The sequence below is a fragment of the Mus caroli genome, chromosome 9, assembly GCF_900094665.2.
Source record: "Mus caroli chromosome 9, CAROLI_EIJ_v1.1, whole genome shotgun sequence".
Lineage (NCBI taxonomy): Eukaryota > Metazoa > Chordata > Mammalia > Rodentia > Muridae > Mus > Mus caroli.
This window is the reverse complement of record NC_034578.1, coordinates 62,076,106-62,090,368: the sequence shown is the minus strand read 5'-3', so window position 1 is coordinate 62,090,368 and position 14,263 is coordinate 62,076,106. Positions and strand designations below refer to the sequence as shown.

The following is a 14,263-nucleotide window of genomic DNA, read 5'->3' as shown; positions in this document are numbered from 1 at the left end:
TGACACAGCTGCCCTGCTGCCCTTGCATTTTCTTGCCCAGGAGTGACAACTGTCAGTAAAGAGCCAAAGGGATGCATTTGCAGAGGGCCACATCTGGCGTATGCATGAAGAGATCTAGGGTTCAGTGCTAGGCTTATATGCCAACCTAGACTAGACTGTAAAGCAAGAAGGCTAGTCCTTTGAATAGTCTATCAGTGGGTCTTAAGAGAGTTTACTAAGGAGAATTTTCAAAACTGCTTAGCGCAATGACGACACAGCAAGAAATGAAAGAGTACTGCTCATTACGCAGACCAGGCTGGCCTTGGAGTCACACACCTACCTGCCTCTGCCTCCTGAGTGCCGGGATTAAAAGATGGCCACTACATCTGGCTGAGTAGGTATGTTTAAGGTCACAAAGGATACCTTAAGAAGTCATGGTTAAATATTTTCGATGATGTTTCATATGCTTGCATATTAACTACCTTTGGCCACTGCTTTTCCTAGAATCAAGCTGAGGAGAATGTTAGAAATATAATTTTCACGTCTTTGGCTTCAGCGCACAAGGAACATGAGCGTCTGCAGATTACGATGCAAATGATGTATGTCATAGACACCAGGAGTGATGTGGTAGCCTGTGAGAAAATAGTGGGGTGGGTGGGAAAGAGAAGCAATGGTCCATTCTGGTGTTGGAGGGTGGAGGTACTCAAGTATTCGTCTTTTAACATGGGCTGTACTTCTTCAAAATTCCCATTTTTTTTTGGAAGTAACTTTTATTAAATTTCAATGAAAGCTGTGGGTCCACTGGCATTTTATTTTACAAACATGGATACAGTCACCCCATCTTTAGGACATCTGGTCAGAAAGTGCAAGAAAAGACTGATAAAGGATATATGATGTTGGGAGGCAGAGGCAGGCGGATTTCTGAGTTCAAGGCCAGCCTGGTCTACAGAGTGAGTTCCAGGACAGCCAGGGCTACACAGAGAAACCCGGTCTTGAAAAACCAAATAAAAAAAAAAAAGAATATATGATGTTCAAATTCCCTACTGTCCATGTGTGTACGTGCATGCATGCAAATGTGTGTCTGCGAATGTGGAGGTAGGTACTGGGTGTCTTTCTGCTCACTTTCTACTTTTTGAGATGGGACCTCTCATTGAACCCAAAATGTTACGATTAAGCTGGACAGGCTAATTCAGCCGTGCCCAGAGCTCCTTAGTTCTCTGCCCCACTCCCCTGCCCTGGGATTATAGGTACCCGCCTTTTATCTGGGTTTTATCCTGGGGTGGTGTGGGGTAACTCAGTCCGCAGTCCGCACGCTTGCTGTATGAAGACTTCATATTCTTAATTCTTCTTCCTCTTGGTGCTACTTTTCTGTGGGGCCCCCACAGGCCATAGCCGAACAGGAGAGGACAATCCCGTGGAAAGGAGAAGCCAACACCAGAGTGCTGGATGCCAATCTGTTGTCAGCAGCTGGCTCCAGCCTGCCTTAAGGATGTCACCTTGCCAACAGCCAAAGGTGCTTATGAGATTGGGTGGTGGCGAGCGAGATATTCCACAATTCTAAAACCACTTAATGATTAAAACTAACAGGAATTGTCTTACACCCTTTCCTCAAGTAGCAGAATTTCTGCATTTTTCTTTGCCTATAAAATAGTTCCAATCACTTCATGCTGTGAGAGAGGAAATGATAAGTAAAAAAGCTGGGCTGGAGAGATGGCTCAGCGGTTAAGAGCACTGAAGGTCCCGAGTTCAAATCCCAGCAACCACATGGTGGCTCACAACCATCTGTAATGGGATCAGAACCCCTCTTCTGGCATGCAGGTGTATATGTAGACAGAGCACATTTAAAATAAGTAAATAAATACATTTTAAAGAAGAAAAGCAAAGCTGGGTTTTGACAGATGAGTGGGGATTTACTGGGTAAGAAAGTACTTCAGGGGCACAGAAAATGTAACTTTCACTTTTTTTAAACGTATGTATATGTGTGTGCCTGAGTACATGCCACATGTATGTACATGCCACATGTATGTACATGCCACATGTATGTAGGGGCCTGCAAAGGTGAGAAGAGTGACCAGATTCTTTGCAGCTGGAGTTACAGGCAACTGTGAGCCTCTTGATGTGGGTGCTGGAACTGAATTTGAGTCATTTGAGAGAACAGCAAGTATTCTAGCCACCGAACCAGCTTTCCAGTCTCTAAAAATTGAAATATATGTATATGTACATACACAACATACATACATACATACACCCCCACACACACACACACCAAAACAAAAAACAAAAAAAAAACCCAAAACCCTGGGACCCCTGTCATGCTAGGGCAGTGGTTCTCAGCCTCCCTGATGCTATGACCCTTTAATACATTGTGGTGACCTTCAAGCATAAAATTATTTTCATTGCTACTTCATAACTGTAATTTTGCTACTGTTAGGAATTGCAATGTATGTATCTGTGTTTTCCAATGGTCTTAGGTGACCACTGTGAAAAGGTTGTTTGACCCCAGAAAAGGTCATGTGTGTGTGTGAGCGCGCGTGTGTGCATACACATGTACATGCACCTGTAATAGTCAGAAGATGGTGTTGGAGCTCCTGGAGATGCAGAGGATGCCACTTGAGGTGGACATGGGATCTGAACTCAGGCCCTCCAGGAGAGCAGGAAGCGCTCTTCTCAAGCCTCAATTTGTGTAACTTCTAAAAGAACCAATTAAATTTGTGACACACACACACACACACATATATTTATTTATAAACCCATTTACAAAAGCATGCCCTTTAAAAATAGAGAAGCCAGTGTGCTAGTATGCAAGATAGTGCTGAGATGGCCTTTCACTGGATAGCAAATGATGTGGAATTACACGAAGCAGATTTCACCTCATAGGAGTGTGACTGGTGTCTTCTCCCTCTTCCTGCAGTTACAGCTCCTTGATGTCCTAGCAATAGATAGTTCTAACACTATGAAGGACTTCCTGGTTAAATAGGTTAAAACTTTATATAAAAAATTAAAATAGACGTATTTGAAAACTGGTATGTTTTAAAATAGCTACTGTATGTATTTTGAACATTATATTGTACTATCACCAACAGATCTGAAAACTTATTTTTTTTAAAGAACACTGTCTATAGCAGAATTCTCGTTTATTTAACAAATGAGTTCTGAGGGGGCAGAAATGGAATTTATACTGAAAGTACAGGTTGGTAGATAAATTGAAACAATTGGTTGCCCTTATCTGCAGGCACAGCCTATAGGTGGTCTGGGGCTGCATGCCCCTCTTCAGGGGGTCACTGGGAGGGTACCCAGGCCTGAGTTAGCCTGCCCAGCCAGAGGTGTGTTTCTGGTCTTCAGGTCCGGTACTGTGACTAGTGAGTAGAACCGGATTATTTCCCCTTTACAGACTAGTCCACCAATTGCTACAGTAAAGGAAACTCACTTGGAAAACTCTTAATATACAAGAGGAAGGCATGTGGAGGAGCAGCTGTGGACAGTAGGAGTTTTCCCAGCATTCTCAGTGTGAGCATATACACAGGTGTCAGACTCAATGATCCCTGAACAGACAAGTGCCCGGCTTCTCAGCCAACAGTGTCGCCACCAAACGTGCTTTCTTTGGGGCTAGCAAAGGAAGGTAGTGTGAGCGGTGCTAAGCCTGCAAGTCCTGAGGGTGCTGGTGCTCACGAAGGCAGCAGGCAGCTGCTGGGGCTCACACAGAGCTTTGTGCTGGATCTAAACAGGGCGAGCACACTAAGCACCCGAGCCACGGCCTCCTGGGCAGCTCCCTCTTCCCTCTCACTCTGACATGAAATGCTTAAAAGCAGTCTATAAACTATGATGGAAGAGAAAAAATAAGGCTGAACTAATACCCACTTTAAAAGAATTATTTTCCTTTTGTAAGTTATTTAAAGTACAATGCAAGTTATAGGAATAAAAAGAGACAGTGCTTGTTGGTTGCGCCAATAAATAATAATTATCAGCATGAAGTAAAAAAAGTATTTATTGCCTAAAATGCTAAACCAACATTTTCAGGGTCATTTCTCTATGTACAAAAATGGGAAGACATACTAGACAACCTTATAGTAAGATAACTGATAGTTTCAGGGGTTTAAAGGTTAGAAAAAATAGAAAGGAAAACAAAATCAGAAGATGAATAGCTACATACGGTGACATCTGGCAACAGGAGGGAAATGTTGATTATTTAAAGTAGTATGTACACACACAGAGTAACATTCAAACCTAATAAGAGTCTTAAACTATATTAGCAAGAGCATGGTTTATTTCCAACAATTTAGACATAAGCAAAACTAAGAATGGAAAAGACCTAAGAGTAGAGGGCAAGGACATCCAACACTGTTGGCCATAATTTTCCAAAATGTACGGTAAATAAAAAAACTGAAAACCAGCTTGTATTAAGTTGTTTCAAAAAGACGAACCTTATTTTAGTTTTCTTTGGAGCAGGACTGACTGAGTTCTAGTCCATGTTCAGGTATTATTTTTAAAAATTATCTTCATACAATAATATTTCCTGGGGATTAAAAGCAGGAAAAATACAACTTTATTTAGAGACAGAGAACAAAACTGAGGGCAGGGTGGGAGACAGAAGTCATGCTGTTTCCGAGTGAGTATGAAGAACCAGCTCTGCCTCTCTGCGCTTGTCAGACAGTTGAAACCAACAAACCACACAGTATGCATCACGGAAACTGGAGGCAGCAGTGCAAACTGCTCTCATAAGGGAAGGAAGAAGAAAGCACAGACGAGACCCCAAATCCTGTTAGAGGGCATGTTTACTACCAGTGCCAAGGACCTCCACTTGAACATTCCCAGTCTCTGGAGGCTGAATACACTTCTCAGTGACTTGAGGAACGTGAAGCAGTGAGGCCGGTGAGGCCGTGTGGATCGACAGGAGCCGTAGGTGTGCGCGCGCATAGCACCAGTGTTTTCAAGTAATTAAGTTCAGCCTCAAACCAACTGAACTCAGATTCACATTTTATGCTCTCCACAACTTGCCAGAGGGCAAAAGCTGTGCAGCCTGGCTACTCAATGGGAGCAGGGACTGAAAGGCAGCTCTCCTGCAGCTGAACTGGTGAGTCTCCGGGCTCTTAAGATATCCCAGGTCAAGCATCATGGACTCCACTTGCTTTAAACATCAAATTTGGGACCGCCCCCCCTTTCCTCTTCTTGTTAAAATGGCTAGCCTTCCTTTACAAATGACAACCTTTGCAAATGTATATACATACACTGAAAATACATGAATAATTAATTCTAGAGGCCAAAGGATGCTTTTTCCTTATGAGAAATTATTCAAAGAAAGTGATTTTAGAAATAATATAACTAAAAATGGATTTGAAGTCAATTTACTACTCCTGGTTCTTAAACATTGAGTTTCTTGTCTGATTATGTAGAGTTTACATTTTCGATTCCTGAACTTCAGAGCCTGAAGCTTACTGAAAAAACTAAGTTCCTCAATATGGGAAATTCTCTCTGGATGCACTTTTAGACCGTTACTATTTTTCTGCTTTCAAAAATACTTTGATTCTCTCTATATATATTATTAACAGACTACCCCATTAAACCATATTTCAGATACATATTTTATAGTGCAATTTGTTTCATACCCAGCATTTTGGGTAAGGTTTAGAGAGTCTGGCGTTGTCAGTCATACCCCCTCTGTGAGTGTTCATATAGCACACTGAGACTCACGCTGATATCTGGGTTGTGAGCTATTTCCCCTGGGTACTTTCGCATCTTTGTAGTAGAAGAGACTGGCGAGCACGGCGCAGGTGCCCTGCCTGGCACTTCCTGCACAGGGCTCACACCCTGCCTCCCTCAGTCCCTCTCACCAGTCAGATTCAGGGGAGCTAGCGTGCAATCCAAGGGCACAGACACTAGCACTGACGAGTTAAAGTTCTTCCTCTCGAGTAATAAAAAAAATATAGGTAGATATACATAGAGATCTGCAGCTGTGCTAATTACTCCAAAGAGCAGACACAAAGAAAATAAACACTTGTTTCATAAGTTTAAAGTCATTTTAAGTTTGCTATATTAAATTTAAAAATTAAAAAAATATCAACTTACTATAAACAATTTAAAATATGTATAATAGAACTTCATGGCGAAAGCGTGAACTGTCCATGAACGGTTCACGAGAGCAGGACACACTCTGATCTGACATCTTTGCCTACGCTCCGTACGTACATGATTTTCCCACCTGTCTTTCCCATGAGAAACCGTAAGACAGTCTAATCTTGTGGCAACCCATTTTAAAAGAGACTTCCTCATCATGGAGTACGTAATTACTTTACAGGGGTGACAAAGAAGAAACAAACGGTAAGTAAGTGGCTCTCTCCCTGTCTGTCACTGTTGTCCCACAAAAGCATTCTGTACAAAGTCACCTGAACTTTCCAATCCATTTACAAATGCATTCTCAAAAAGTGGAGTTTAGAGTCTAAAAGTGTTACTTTGTACACTGACTATACAATATATATTGAATGTATACATATACACACACGTCTTAAAGATAAGGTTCTCCGAAGGTTTTACGGCATTCCATCACTCCAGTACTTGGTGGCCTGTCACAGTTATGTGTACTCTTGACTTGACTCGGCGTGAGACGATCATAAGCCATCTTGTATTCTTTGTCAAATGCATCTGCAAAATGGGATTGAGAAATACAACAAGAAATTCATGTCTGATATTGATCATAGTCAAGTTGCTGTAATATAACAAAACCACAAGGTTAGGGGCCAAGAATGCATCTCCAGGGTGCTTCTGAGATCCACAGGTTCATGGTTACAGAACCTGCAAAAGGGGAGCCTTCGAGTGCTAAGCATGGGCTAGGTCGCACATAGCAATTTTGATCAAACATCAGTGTTAACAACCACTGAAAACCACACACATATTTGTTGTAATTTGCCCTTCATGGGCAGTAACACGGTTTAAGAGTGGGCAATGGAACAGTGCCTGTTACAGTCCAGAGTCAAGGAACTGGGGAGGCTAAGGCAAGAAGACTGTGCAAGGCCAGCCTGGGCTTCAGTACAAGTTCAAGAAGAACCTGTCTCAAAATAAGGAACAGCTCGTGGTAGAGTGCTTGCCCTTGTACTGTACCTGGCTGAAGCCCCTGGTTTAATTCCTAACATCAAGAAAGAGAAAAAAAAAATCATGGTGATTTTTCCCAACAAAACAAACGTAAGAAAAGGAAGGATCCATATCCATTTCTTTTGAGATTTAATTTTTTTTTTAGTTAAAATTTTAGCTCTACCTGGAATTTGTGTGTTTTTAATCTAAGTTTCCTACTTAGTTTGAGGACTTGGTGGGAAAGTGTAGATTTTAATCTTTTTCAGATCATTGTCTTTCAGTGTAGCATAGGCTGGCCTTAGAGTTACTCTGCAGCCCAAGCTGGCTTGTAACTCATAGCAGCCTACCTATCTCAGCCTTCTGAGAACTAGGACTGTAGGCATGCGTTATCACGCACAGCCGTGTAGCTTCTGATATCATCCTGAAGCGACTTCTCCTTCTTTCTCATAGGAAACAGGTAGCATTCCTATGAAAAGACTGTGGCTTTATAACCATTACCGTTGCTCTATTGTTTTGGCAGCACTGGAGGTTGACCCTAAGGACCTTGTACATGATAAGCAAATTCTGTGACACTTAGCCACACCCCTAGCCCTTCTTAAACTTTTCATTCTGTTACAGTTTTATTCTTCATTTCCCAGACTAGCTTGAAGTGACTTTGAAGACAAGGCAGGTCTTGAGTTTGCAATCATCCTGCCTGAGCCTCCTGGGTGACTGGGATTATGGGCCTGTACCACAGGTCCAGCTCACTTTAAACAACCCCTGGAGATATAAACGAGCTATGAGTTATGCCTGGATTTTACTCAGGTCTCATAATTCTGCGGTGGGGAGATGAAGACATCCATATTGCCTTATGAGATGTGCCACAGTGGTGCCCAGTGGTGACTCGTGTAGGATGACAGCCAACAACACAATCAAGTACAGTCTTCTTAGGACATTTAATGAATGCCCCTGGGCAGAGGGCAAGAGTAAAGTCTGCATATAATCTGGGGTTCCACTGGGTAGAACATAAAGGGATGGTAAGTGCAAGCTGAGCGCTGTTTCTCGGTACCCTTTCTGTCTCATTAGTTTAAAAGCCTTGCTCAAAGGACACAGTCTTCATTTCCCCAGGCTCTAGTGTCCTCCCCGTGGCTTCAGTGACTGAAACTCATGTAAAACTTTGCCTTTCCCAGCTGGTTTTACTAGGTACTTTCCCCACAGATGTCCATGCTTCTTTCTAGACTCTATTCAGTCCTTCTGACTTTCCTAGCTCTTGTTTGCACTGGCCATTCCATAGTAATATGGGCTTCTACAGGGGAAAGGCAACTAATGAATACTTCCTTAAATATTTTATGACTCTTCTTTTTTGGTCAGATAAGTTATGTAAATTTGAGAAATACTTTCCATATGTACAATTCACCAGTGTGTAACTCAGTCAAACTGAGTGCGGCTGTTTTTCTTTGTTTTGCTTTTTGTATATTCACAAGATTGAACAGGCATCACCACTCTCTAATTCCAGAATATTTGATCATGCGAAAACCCCTCAAAAGCAGTCGGCAGCAATTTTCCAATTTTTCCCTTATCCTGGGCACTAGAAATCGCAGATCTATTTTCTATCTGGACACTTCACACACTTTCAAGCATACAGCATGTGACTTCCTGTGTGGTTCCTTTTGCTAAGTATACCCAAGACCGTATGTGCTGCGTGTTGAAGCACTCACTGTATTTTCATTGTTTTCTTTTGGCAGTTTTCACTTTCAGATTCAGATCCAATCTAGGCTGGTCATGATTAAATGTGTGACCCTCTGGCCTCAGCCTCCCATATGTTAGCACATCTACCGGGTTTGGCTCGTCTACTTTGACCTGTGGGTAATGTTCCAACAGACAAATAGGCTACATTTTATTTCTCCATCTCTACTTGGACTTTCCCCCATTTTAGTTTCTGGGACTGTCAGAAATGTTTTGTGCAGAAGCCCGAGTGCATGCAGTAACCCTGGGCATCTGTGTAGATGCAGGAGCTCATGGTAACCTCCGATGACACATAGAACTGCTTCTGACAGCCACATCAGTTTACAATTCCACCAGCAACGTACATGGCCCAGTCTCTCCACATCCTTTCCTATACTTGTTCTTTTCTGATTTTTCTATTGATAGGTATTCTTCAAGTTGGGAAGGAGTAACTACTTTTGTTTTTTTTGACTTGCATTTCATGCATGAATAAAGATACTGAATATCTTCTCTTGTGCTTTTTAGTCAACTTGTATATCTCTTGTTGGAGAAATAAATGGTCAAATCCTTTGTCAAGTTTAAACTGGGTTGCTTTTCCTAAGTTATGAATGTTTGCTTTACCCAGGCCATGGATGTCCATAAGTCCCTTGAATATATCAGTGCATTAACTGGACCTGGTGTGTTATAAAAAAAGACATAAAATTGGGAGAAACATATTTTGGGGAGACAGAAAGGACTGGAGAGAGGGAGTGGGGATATATATAATAAAGATATGTTGCATATATGTATAAAATTTTGAAATTTTAAATAAAAAGTTCTTTATATTGAATACTCTGCTTTATCAGTTTATGACTTTAGTATATATTATATATGACATATATGTATATATAACAGATATATGAGTTTTGGTATTATCTTTTTATTTTTTGATGGTGTCCACTCATGAACACAGGGTTTTAGTTTTGTTGATGTCTAGAGAGAGTGGGGGGTGAGTGTGTGTGTGTTTGTGTGTGCGCTATGGTGCACTTGTAGAGGTCAGAGGACACCTAGTAGAATTATTCTCATTGTCCACCTTTATCTGGGTTTTAGAGATTGAACTTAGGTAGCCAGGTTTGTGCACAAAGCATCTTTACCTGCTGGATCATCTCATCAGCCCCTTCTTTGTGTTTGTGATGGGACATTTACGAAACTGCCATCTATTCCAAGGTTTTAAGGATTTATGTCCCTAAGGTGAATATATTTTTATCACTGTATCATCTTGGTAGATTGACTCTTATTATAAAATGTTTTGGTCTCTAATTGTTTTATTTGATTTTTGTATAGTATTGTTCCCTTTTGAGGATTTGTCCTGGTTAGTTTTTTTGTTTTGTTTGTTTTTATTTCCTTTTTGTTGACTTGACACAAGCTAGAGGTATGGGGAAAAGGAGCCTCGGTTGAGAAAATGTCTCCATTAGTTGCCTGTAGGCAAGTCTGAAGGGCAGCTGCTTGATTAGTGATGAATGTGAGAGGGTCCAGCCCACTGTGGTTGGACCTGGGCTGGTGGTTCTGGGCTGTATAAAAAACCAAGCTGGACAAGCCAGGGAGTGAGCCAGAAAGCAGAGCTCCTCAAAGTCCTCTATTTCTGTTCCTGTCTCCAGGTTCCTGCCTCCAGATTCCTGCCTTGATTTCCCTCAGAAATGAATTATGACTTGGGAGTTATAAGAGGAAACAAACCCTTTCCTTTCCACGTTGCTTTTGGCCATGATTTTATCACAGCTAACTAAGGCAGGACTATCTTTCCAACCCTTTTACTTACTTCAGATCTGCTTTTGAGTCTAAAATCTCTTGAATTTGGCATATTGTTGGGTCATAAATTTAAAAAAACTCATTCTTCTAATCTGCTTTTGACTTGCAGAGTTTAATCGCCTTACACTTAATGTAATTCCTCATCAAGAAGGGTTTTTATTTACAGTTTGATCCTTCCTTTCCATGTTGCTTCCCTTTAAGGCTAGCAGGATATTTCCCAGTAGGCCGTTCCTTTACTAGTTTTGATTCCTGTCAATCTCTGTACAATCATTTTTTAAATTAAATATGAAAACAATTTGTCAAATTTCTTAGTTTTAAGTTTCCAGTGTTTCAAATTATTAAAATAAAAAGCAAATATTCACAGCATTCTACTTCCAAGTTTTCTGCTTGTAATATGAAGCCTTTATTTTTAATGGTAAGGGTAGGTCAGGACATAAAATATTTGTTTACAAACAAAACTATGGACTCAGCCCAGGTGTTTCCTCTAGCCCTCTCCATCACTTGGCTCTTGATTTTCAATGTTTATATTTCTATTGGAACTCATGCAAAGTTTCTCAACTTTATTTGAGAAACTCGGTGACTAGCAAGGCCCATAGTCCAGTGTTCCCTGGTTGTAGCTTTGTCTTTTGAAGGCATTTATTGTATTTTGAAGGGTGAGAGGCTAGAAAGACAGTTCAGTTATTAAATATGCCTGCTGCTCATTCAGATTCCAGAACCCATGTGCGATGGCTTACATAAAGATTTCTTTTATTTTTATTTTTGAGTATGTGCTGTGTGACTGTATGGTATGATTGTGTCTGTGTGCATGTGAGTGAGAGAGCACGGGGGTCAGAAGAGGGCACTGACCCCCTGGAGCTAGAGTTACATGTGGTTGTGTGTTGCTTGACATGGGTGCTGGGAACTGAACACTGGTCCTCTGGGAAGACAGCAGTACTCTTCACTGCTGAGCCATCTCACCAGCCCTAGCTGCATTTGCTTAGCACAGACTTTTAAAAGCTGATTATTATTGTTGTTGTTGTTGTGTGTATGTATATGTGTGTGTGTTAGGATGTGCACATGTAGAGGCAGAAGGTATCTTTTGGGAGTCAGTTCTCTCTTTCACCGTGGGCCCCAGGGATGGAAGTCAGGCCATCATGCATGGCATGGCAAGTGCTTTTACCCACTGGGCACCATGCCAGCTCTTATGCTTAGGTCACAGAAAAACTTGCAGGCCTTGGTTCTCTCCTTCTACCATTGATTTCTAGGGCTCAAACTTAGGTCATCAGGCATGGTGCCCACATGCCTTTAATCACTGAGATCTCTAACCAGCCCTAATAGCCGAAGCTTTTAAGTCTGAGGCCTTAAAACAACTTGCCCATTGCCATCTTCTGTATGAGTCGATTACTTTCTTCTAACTAAATAAGTCTGTTCTTAAAGTGTTAATTTAAAATACTACACTCAACTGTCAGGGAGTGGTGGTATAAGCCTTTAATCTCAGCACCTGGGAGCCTAAGGCAGGCAGATCTCTGAGTTCAAGGCCAGACTGGTCTACTTAGTTCTAAGACAGCCAAGGCTGCAGAGAAACTGTTTCAACAAACAAACAAACAACAACAACAACAATCTCACGGCATACTCGACTCGTGGTCTGATTGAGCAACCAGTTATAGCACACATGCCCACTACACACTAGCATGCACATGGGCCCACTACACATTAGCATGACTCTGCTACCATGCAGTTGTGCTCACATGCACAAATCTACATACAGATAAACACATACACATTATTTAAAAATAATACATCTTAAAGAGTTGCTAAAAAGATTCATTTTTCTAACAAGTTAATGCAAAGATATAATAATTAAGACCACCAATGAAAACCCTTTAAAATCTACAATATGCTGTATATTGTGTTTTGTACAGTTTTTATAGTTTGTACAATAAACTATGTTATTTATGACATTGAGTTACCTATATCAATGTTTTCTCTTCCCAGTGCCACAAGTGAGAGAAATAATATTTCTCTATATAAACTCCTGTGGGCAAAAAGACATGGAGAAAAATTAGAATCCTTAGAGCTTTTATGTTGCCTACAAAGCCTTTATGCTATGTAAGTATAGAGAAACCATAAAGCCAACAGGATGCTTCTCATGGGATATAACCCACTCATCTGACGGACAGACTCACCGCTGTCTTTTAAAATGCGGACACTTATTCAGTGTCTCTAAAATCTGACTCATGGGCCCGTAGACATCGTTCATTTTAATGCTCTTCACCATGCTTTTCAACAGCTCCTGGTTAAAGGAGTTATCACTTTTTTGTAACAAATGGACCATTGGGTACTTTTGAGCTGTAAAAGAACAGAAGAAGGGATGACAGACATGTTCTCTGTAGAAGGGAGAATACATTAAACACCAACAGGCAACTGTTAAAGAAGTTACATTGCAAATAAATCAAGGGCAATAATAAAGAAATAGAAATTTGAAAATGAAAGAAGTGAAACAGGAAAATAAGACAATTAACGATAGAAATAGGCCTGCAGAGTTTTGTGGCCTCAAACATAAAACTTAAAATAGTTTTCCTTAACACAGCCCGGAAAGGAAAGTCTCCATCAGCAGCCAGGGATGGAAACAAAAAATAAGGAAAAGAAGAGACGGGGACAAGCAATGTTCTTCAAGCTGAACTGTTATAACACAAGCAAGCCATTCAGCACATACAGAGCCGCCCTCCCAAACGAAACCAGGACTCAGCTCCACAGAAGGCACCACTAGCAACCAGGTAACACTCACTCTCAAACAGCAGAGTGCGGTTCTGACCTGGAAGACAAAAAGCACGGAGACACAAGTCAATTCATAGCGGAGGCTTTTTAAAGCACCCAGAAATTATTCTCTGAAGTCAGCACTCTATAACAGCACTTACTGTGGGCATTCCAGAGGATGTACAGGGGTTGCCCTGGATCCTGATGTAATTTCATGTTGTCCCATAACATCTGTATTAAAACATACTTGCTATCTTCAGACATACAGTGGCGGGGAATCTGGGTTGTAAAATAAAAATTTATTATTGATCCTTACATAATTTTGTAAGTATTTCGTAAATTTTATTTTAGGGTTTCCATTGCTGTGATAAAAAACATGACTAAAAGCAACTTGGGGAGGACAGGGCATTTCAGCTTATAACTCTCAGACGACTCTCCATCACTGAGGGAAGTCAGGGCAGGAACTCAAGGCAGGAAATAATGTACAAGTCATGAAGGAACACTGTTTCCTGCTTGCTCCCCATGGCTTGCTCAGCCTGCTTTCTTCAAGCACCCAGGACTACCTACCTGCCCAGGAGTGGCCCCACCCACAGTGGGCTGGGCTCTCCCACATCCACCACTGATTAAGAAAATGCACCACAGGCTTGCCTAGAAGCCAATCTGATGGAGGCATTTTGTCAATAGAGATTCTCTCTCCTTAGAAGATTGCATCTTGTGCCAAGTTAACATAAAACTAGAAAGTACAGAGCCTCATAAAAAAATTTAAAGACACATACATAGGAGAGAAAAAAGAACAGAAAATACATATTTTTACACATTTGATACCCACTGGAGGAAGACCTGCTGAGGCAAGAGGCTAAGGCTCTCTAAGCAGCAGATTTGACACAGTGCTTGAGGCCAATGAGAGGACATCACACAGGGCTCATCTTGTCCCTGCTTATGGCTTCACGGAGAAATAAATCTAAATCCAGCAGGCCCGCTCCCTCCACTCCCTATC

General features: G+C 41.3%; 1 protein-coding gene across 2 annotated transcripts in view; it reads right to left on the bottom strand.

Moving 5' to 3' along the window:
- Positions 1 to 3,946: 3,946 nt before the first annotated feature.
- Positions 3,947 to 14,263, bottom strand: part of Dennd4a (DENN domain containing 4A) — a 111,781-nt gene continuing 101,464 nt past the window's right edge. For both annotated transcript variants that reach the window (XM_021171458.2, XM_029481210.1), the window contains exons 30-34: positions 13,428 to 13,545; positions 13,298 to 13,324; positions 12,696 to 12,858; positions 12,480 to 12,544; positions 3,947 to 6,615 (exon numbers count right to left, since the gene is read on the bottom strand). In XM_021171458.2, coding sequence (XP_021027117.1) covers positions 6,479 to 6,615; positions 12,480 to 12,544; positions 12,696 to 12,858; positions 13,298 to 13,324; positions 13,428 to 13,545 — 510 coding nt within the window. In that variant the 3' untranslated portion in view covers positions 3,947 to 6,478. The remainder of the gene's footprint in view (positions 6,616 to 12,479; positions 12,545 to 12,695; positions 12,859 to 13,297; positions 13,325 to 13,427; positions 13,546 to 14,263) is intronic.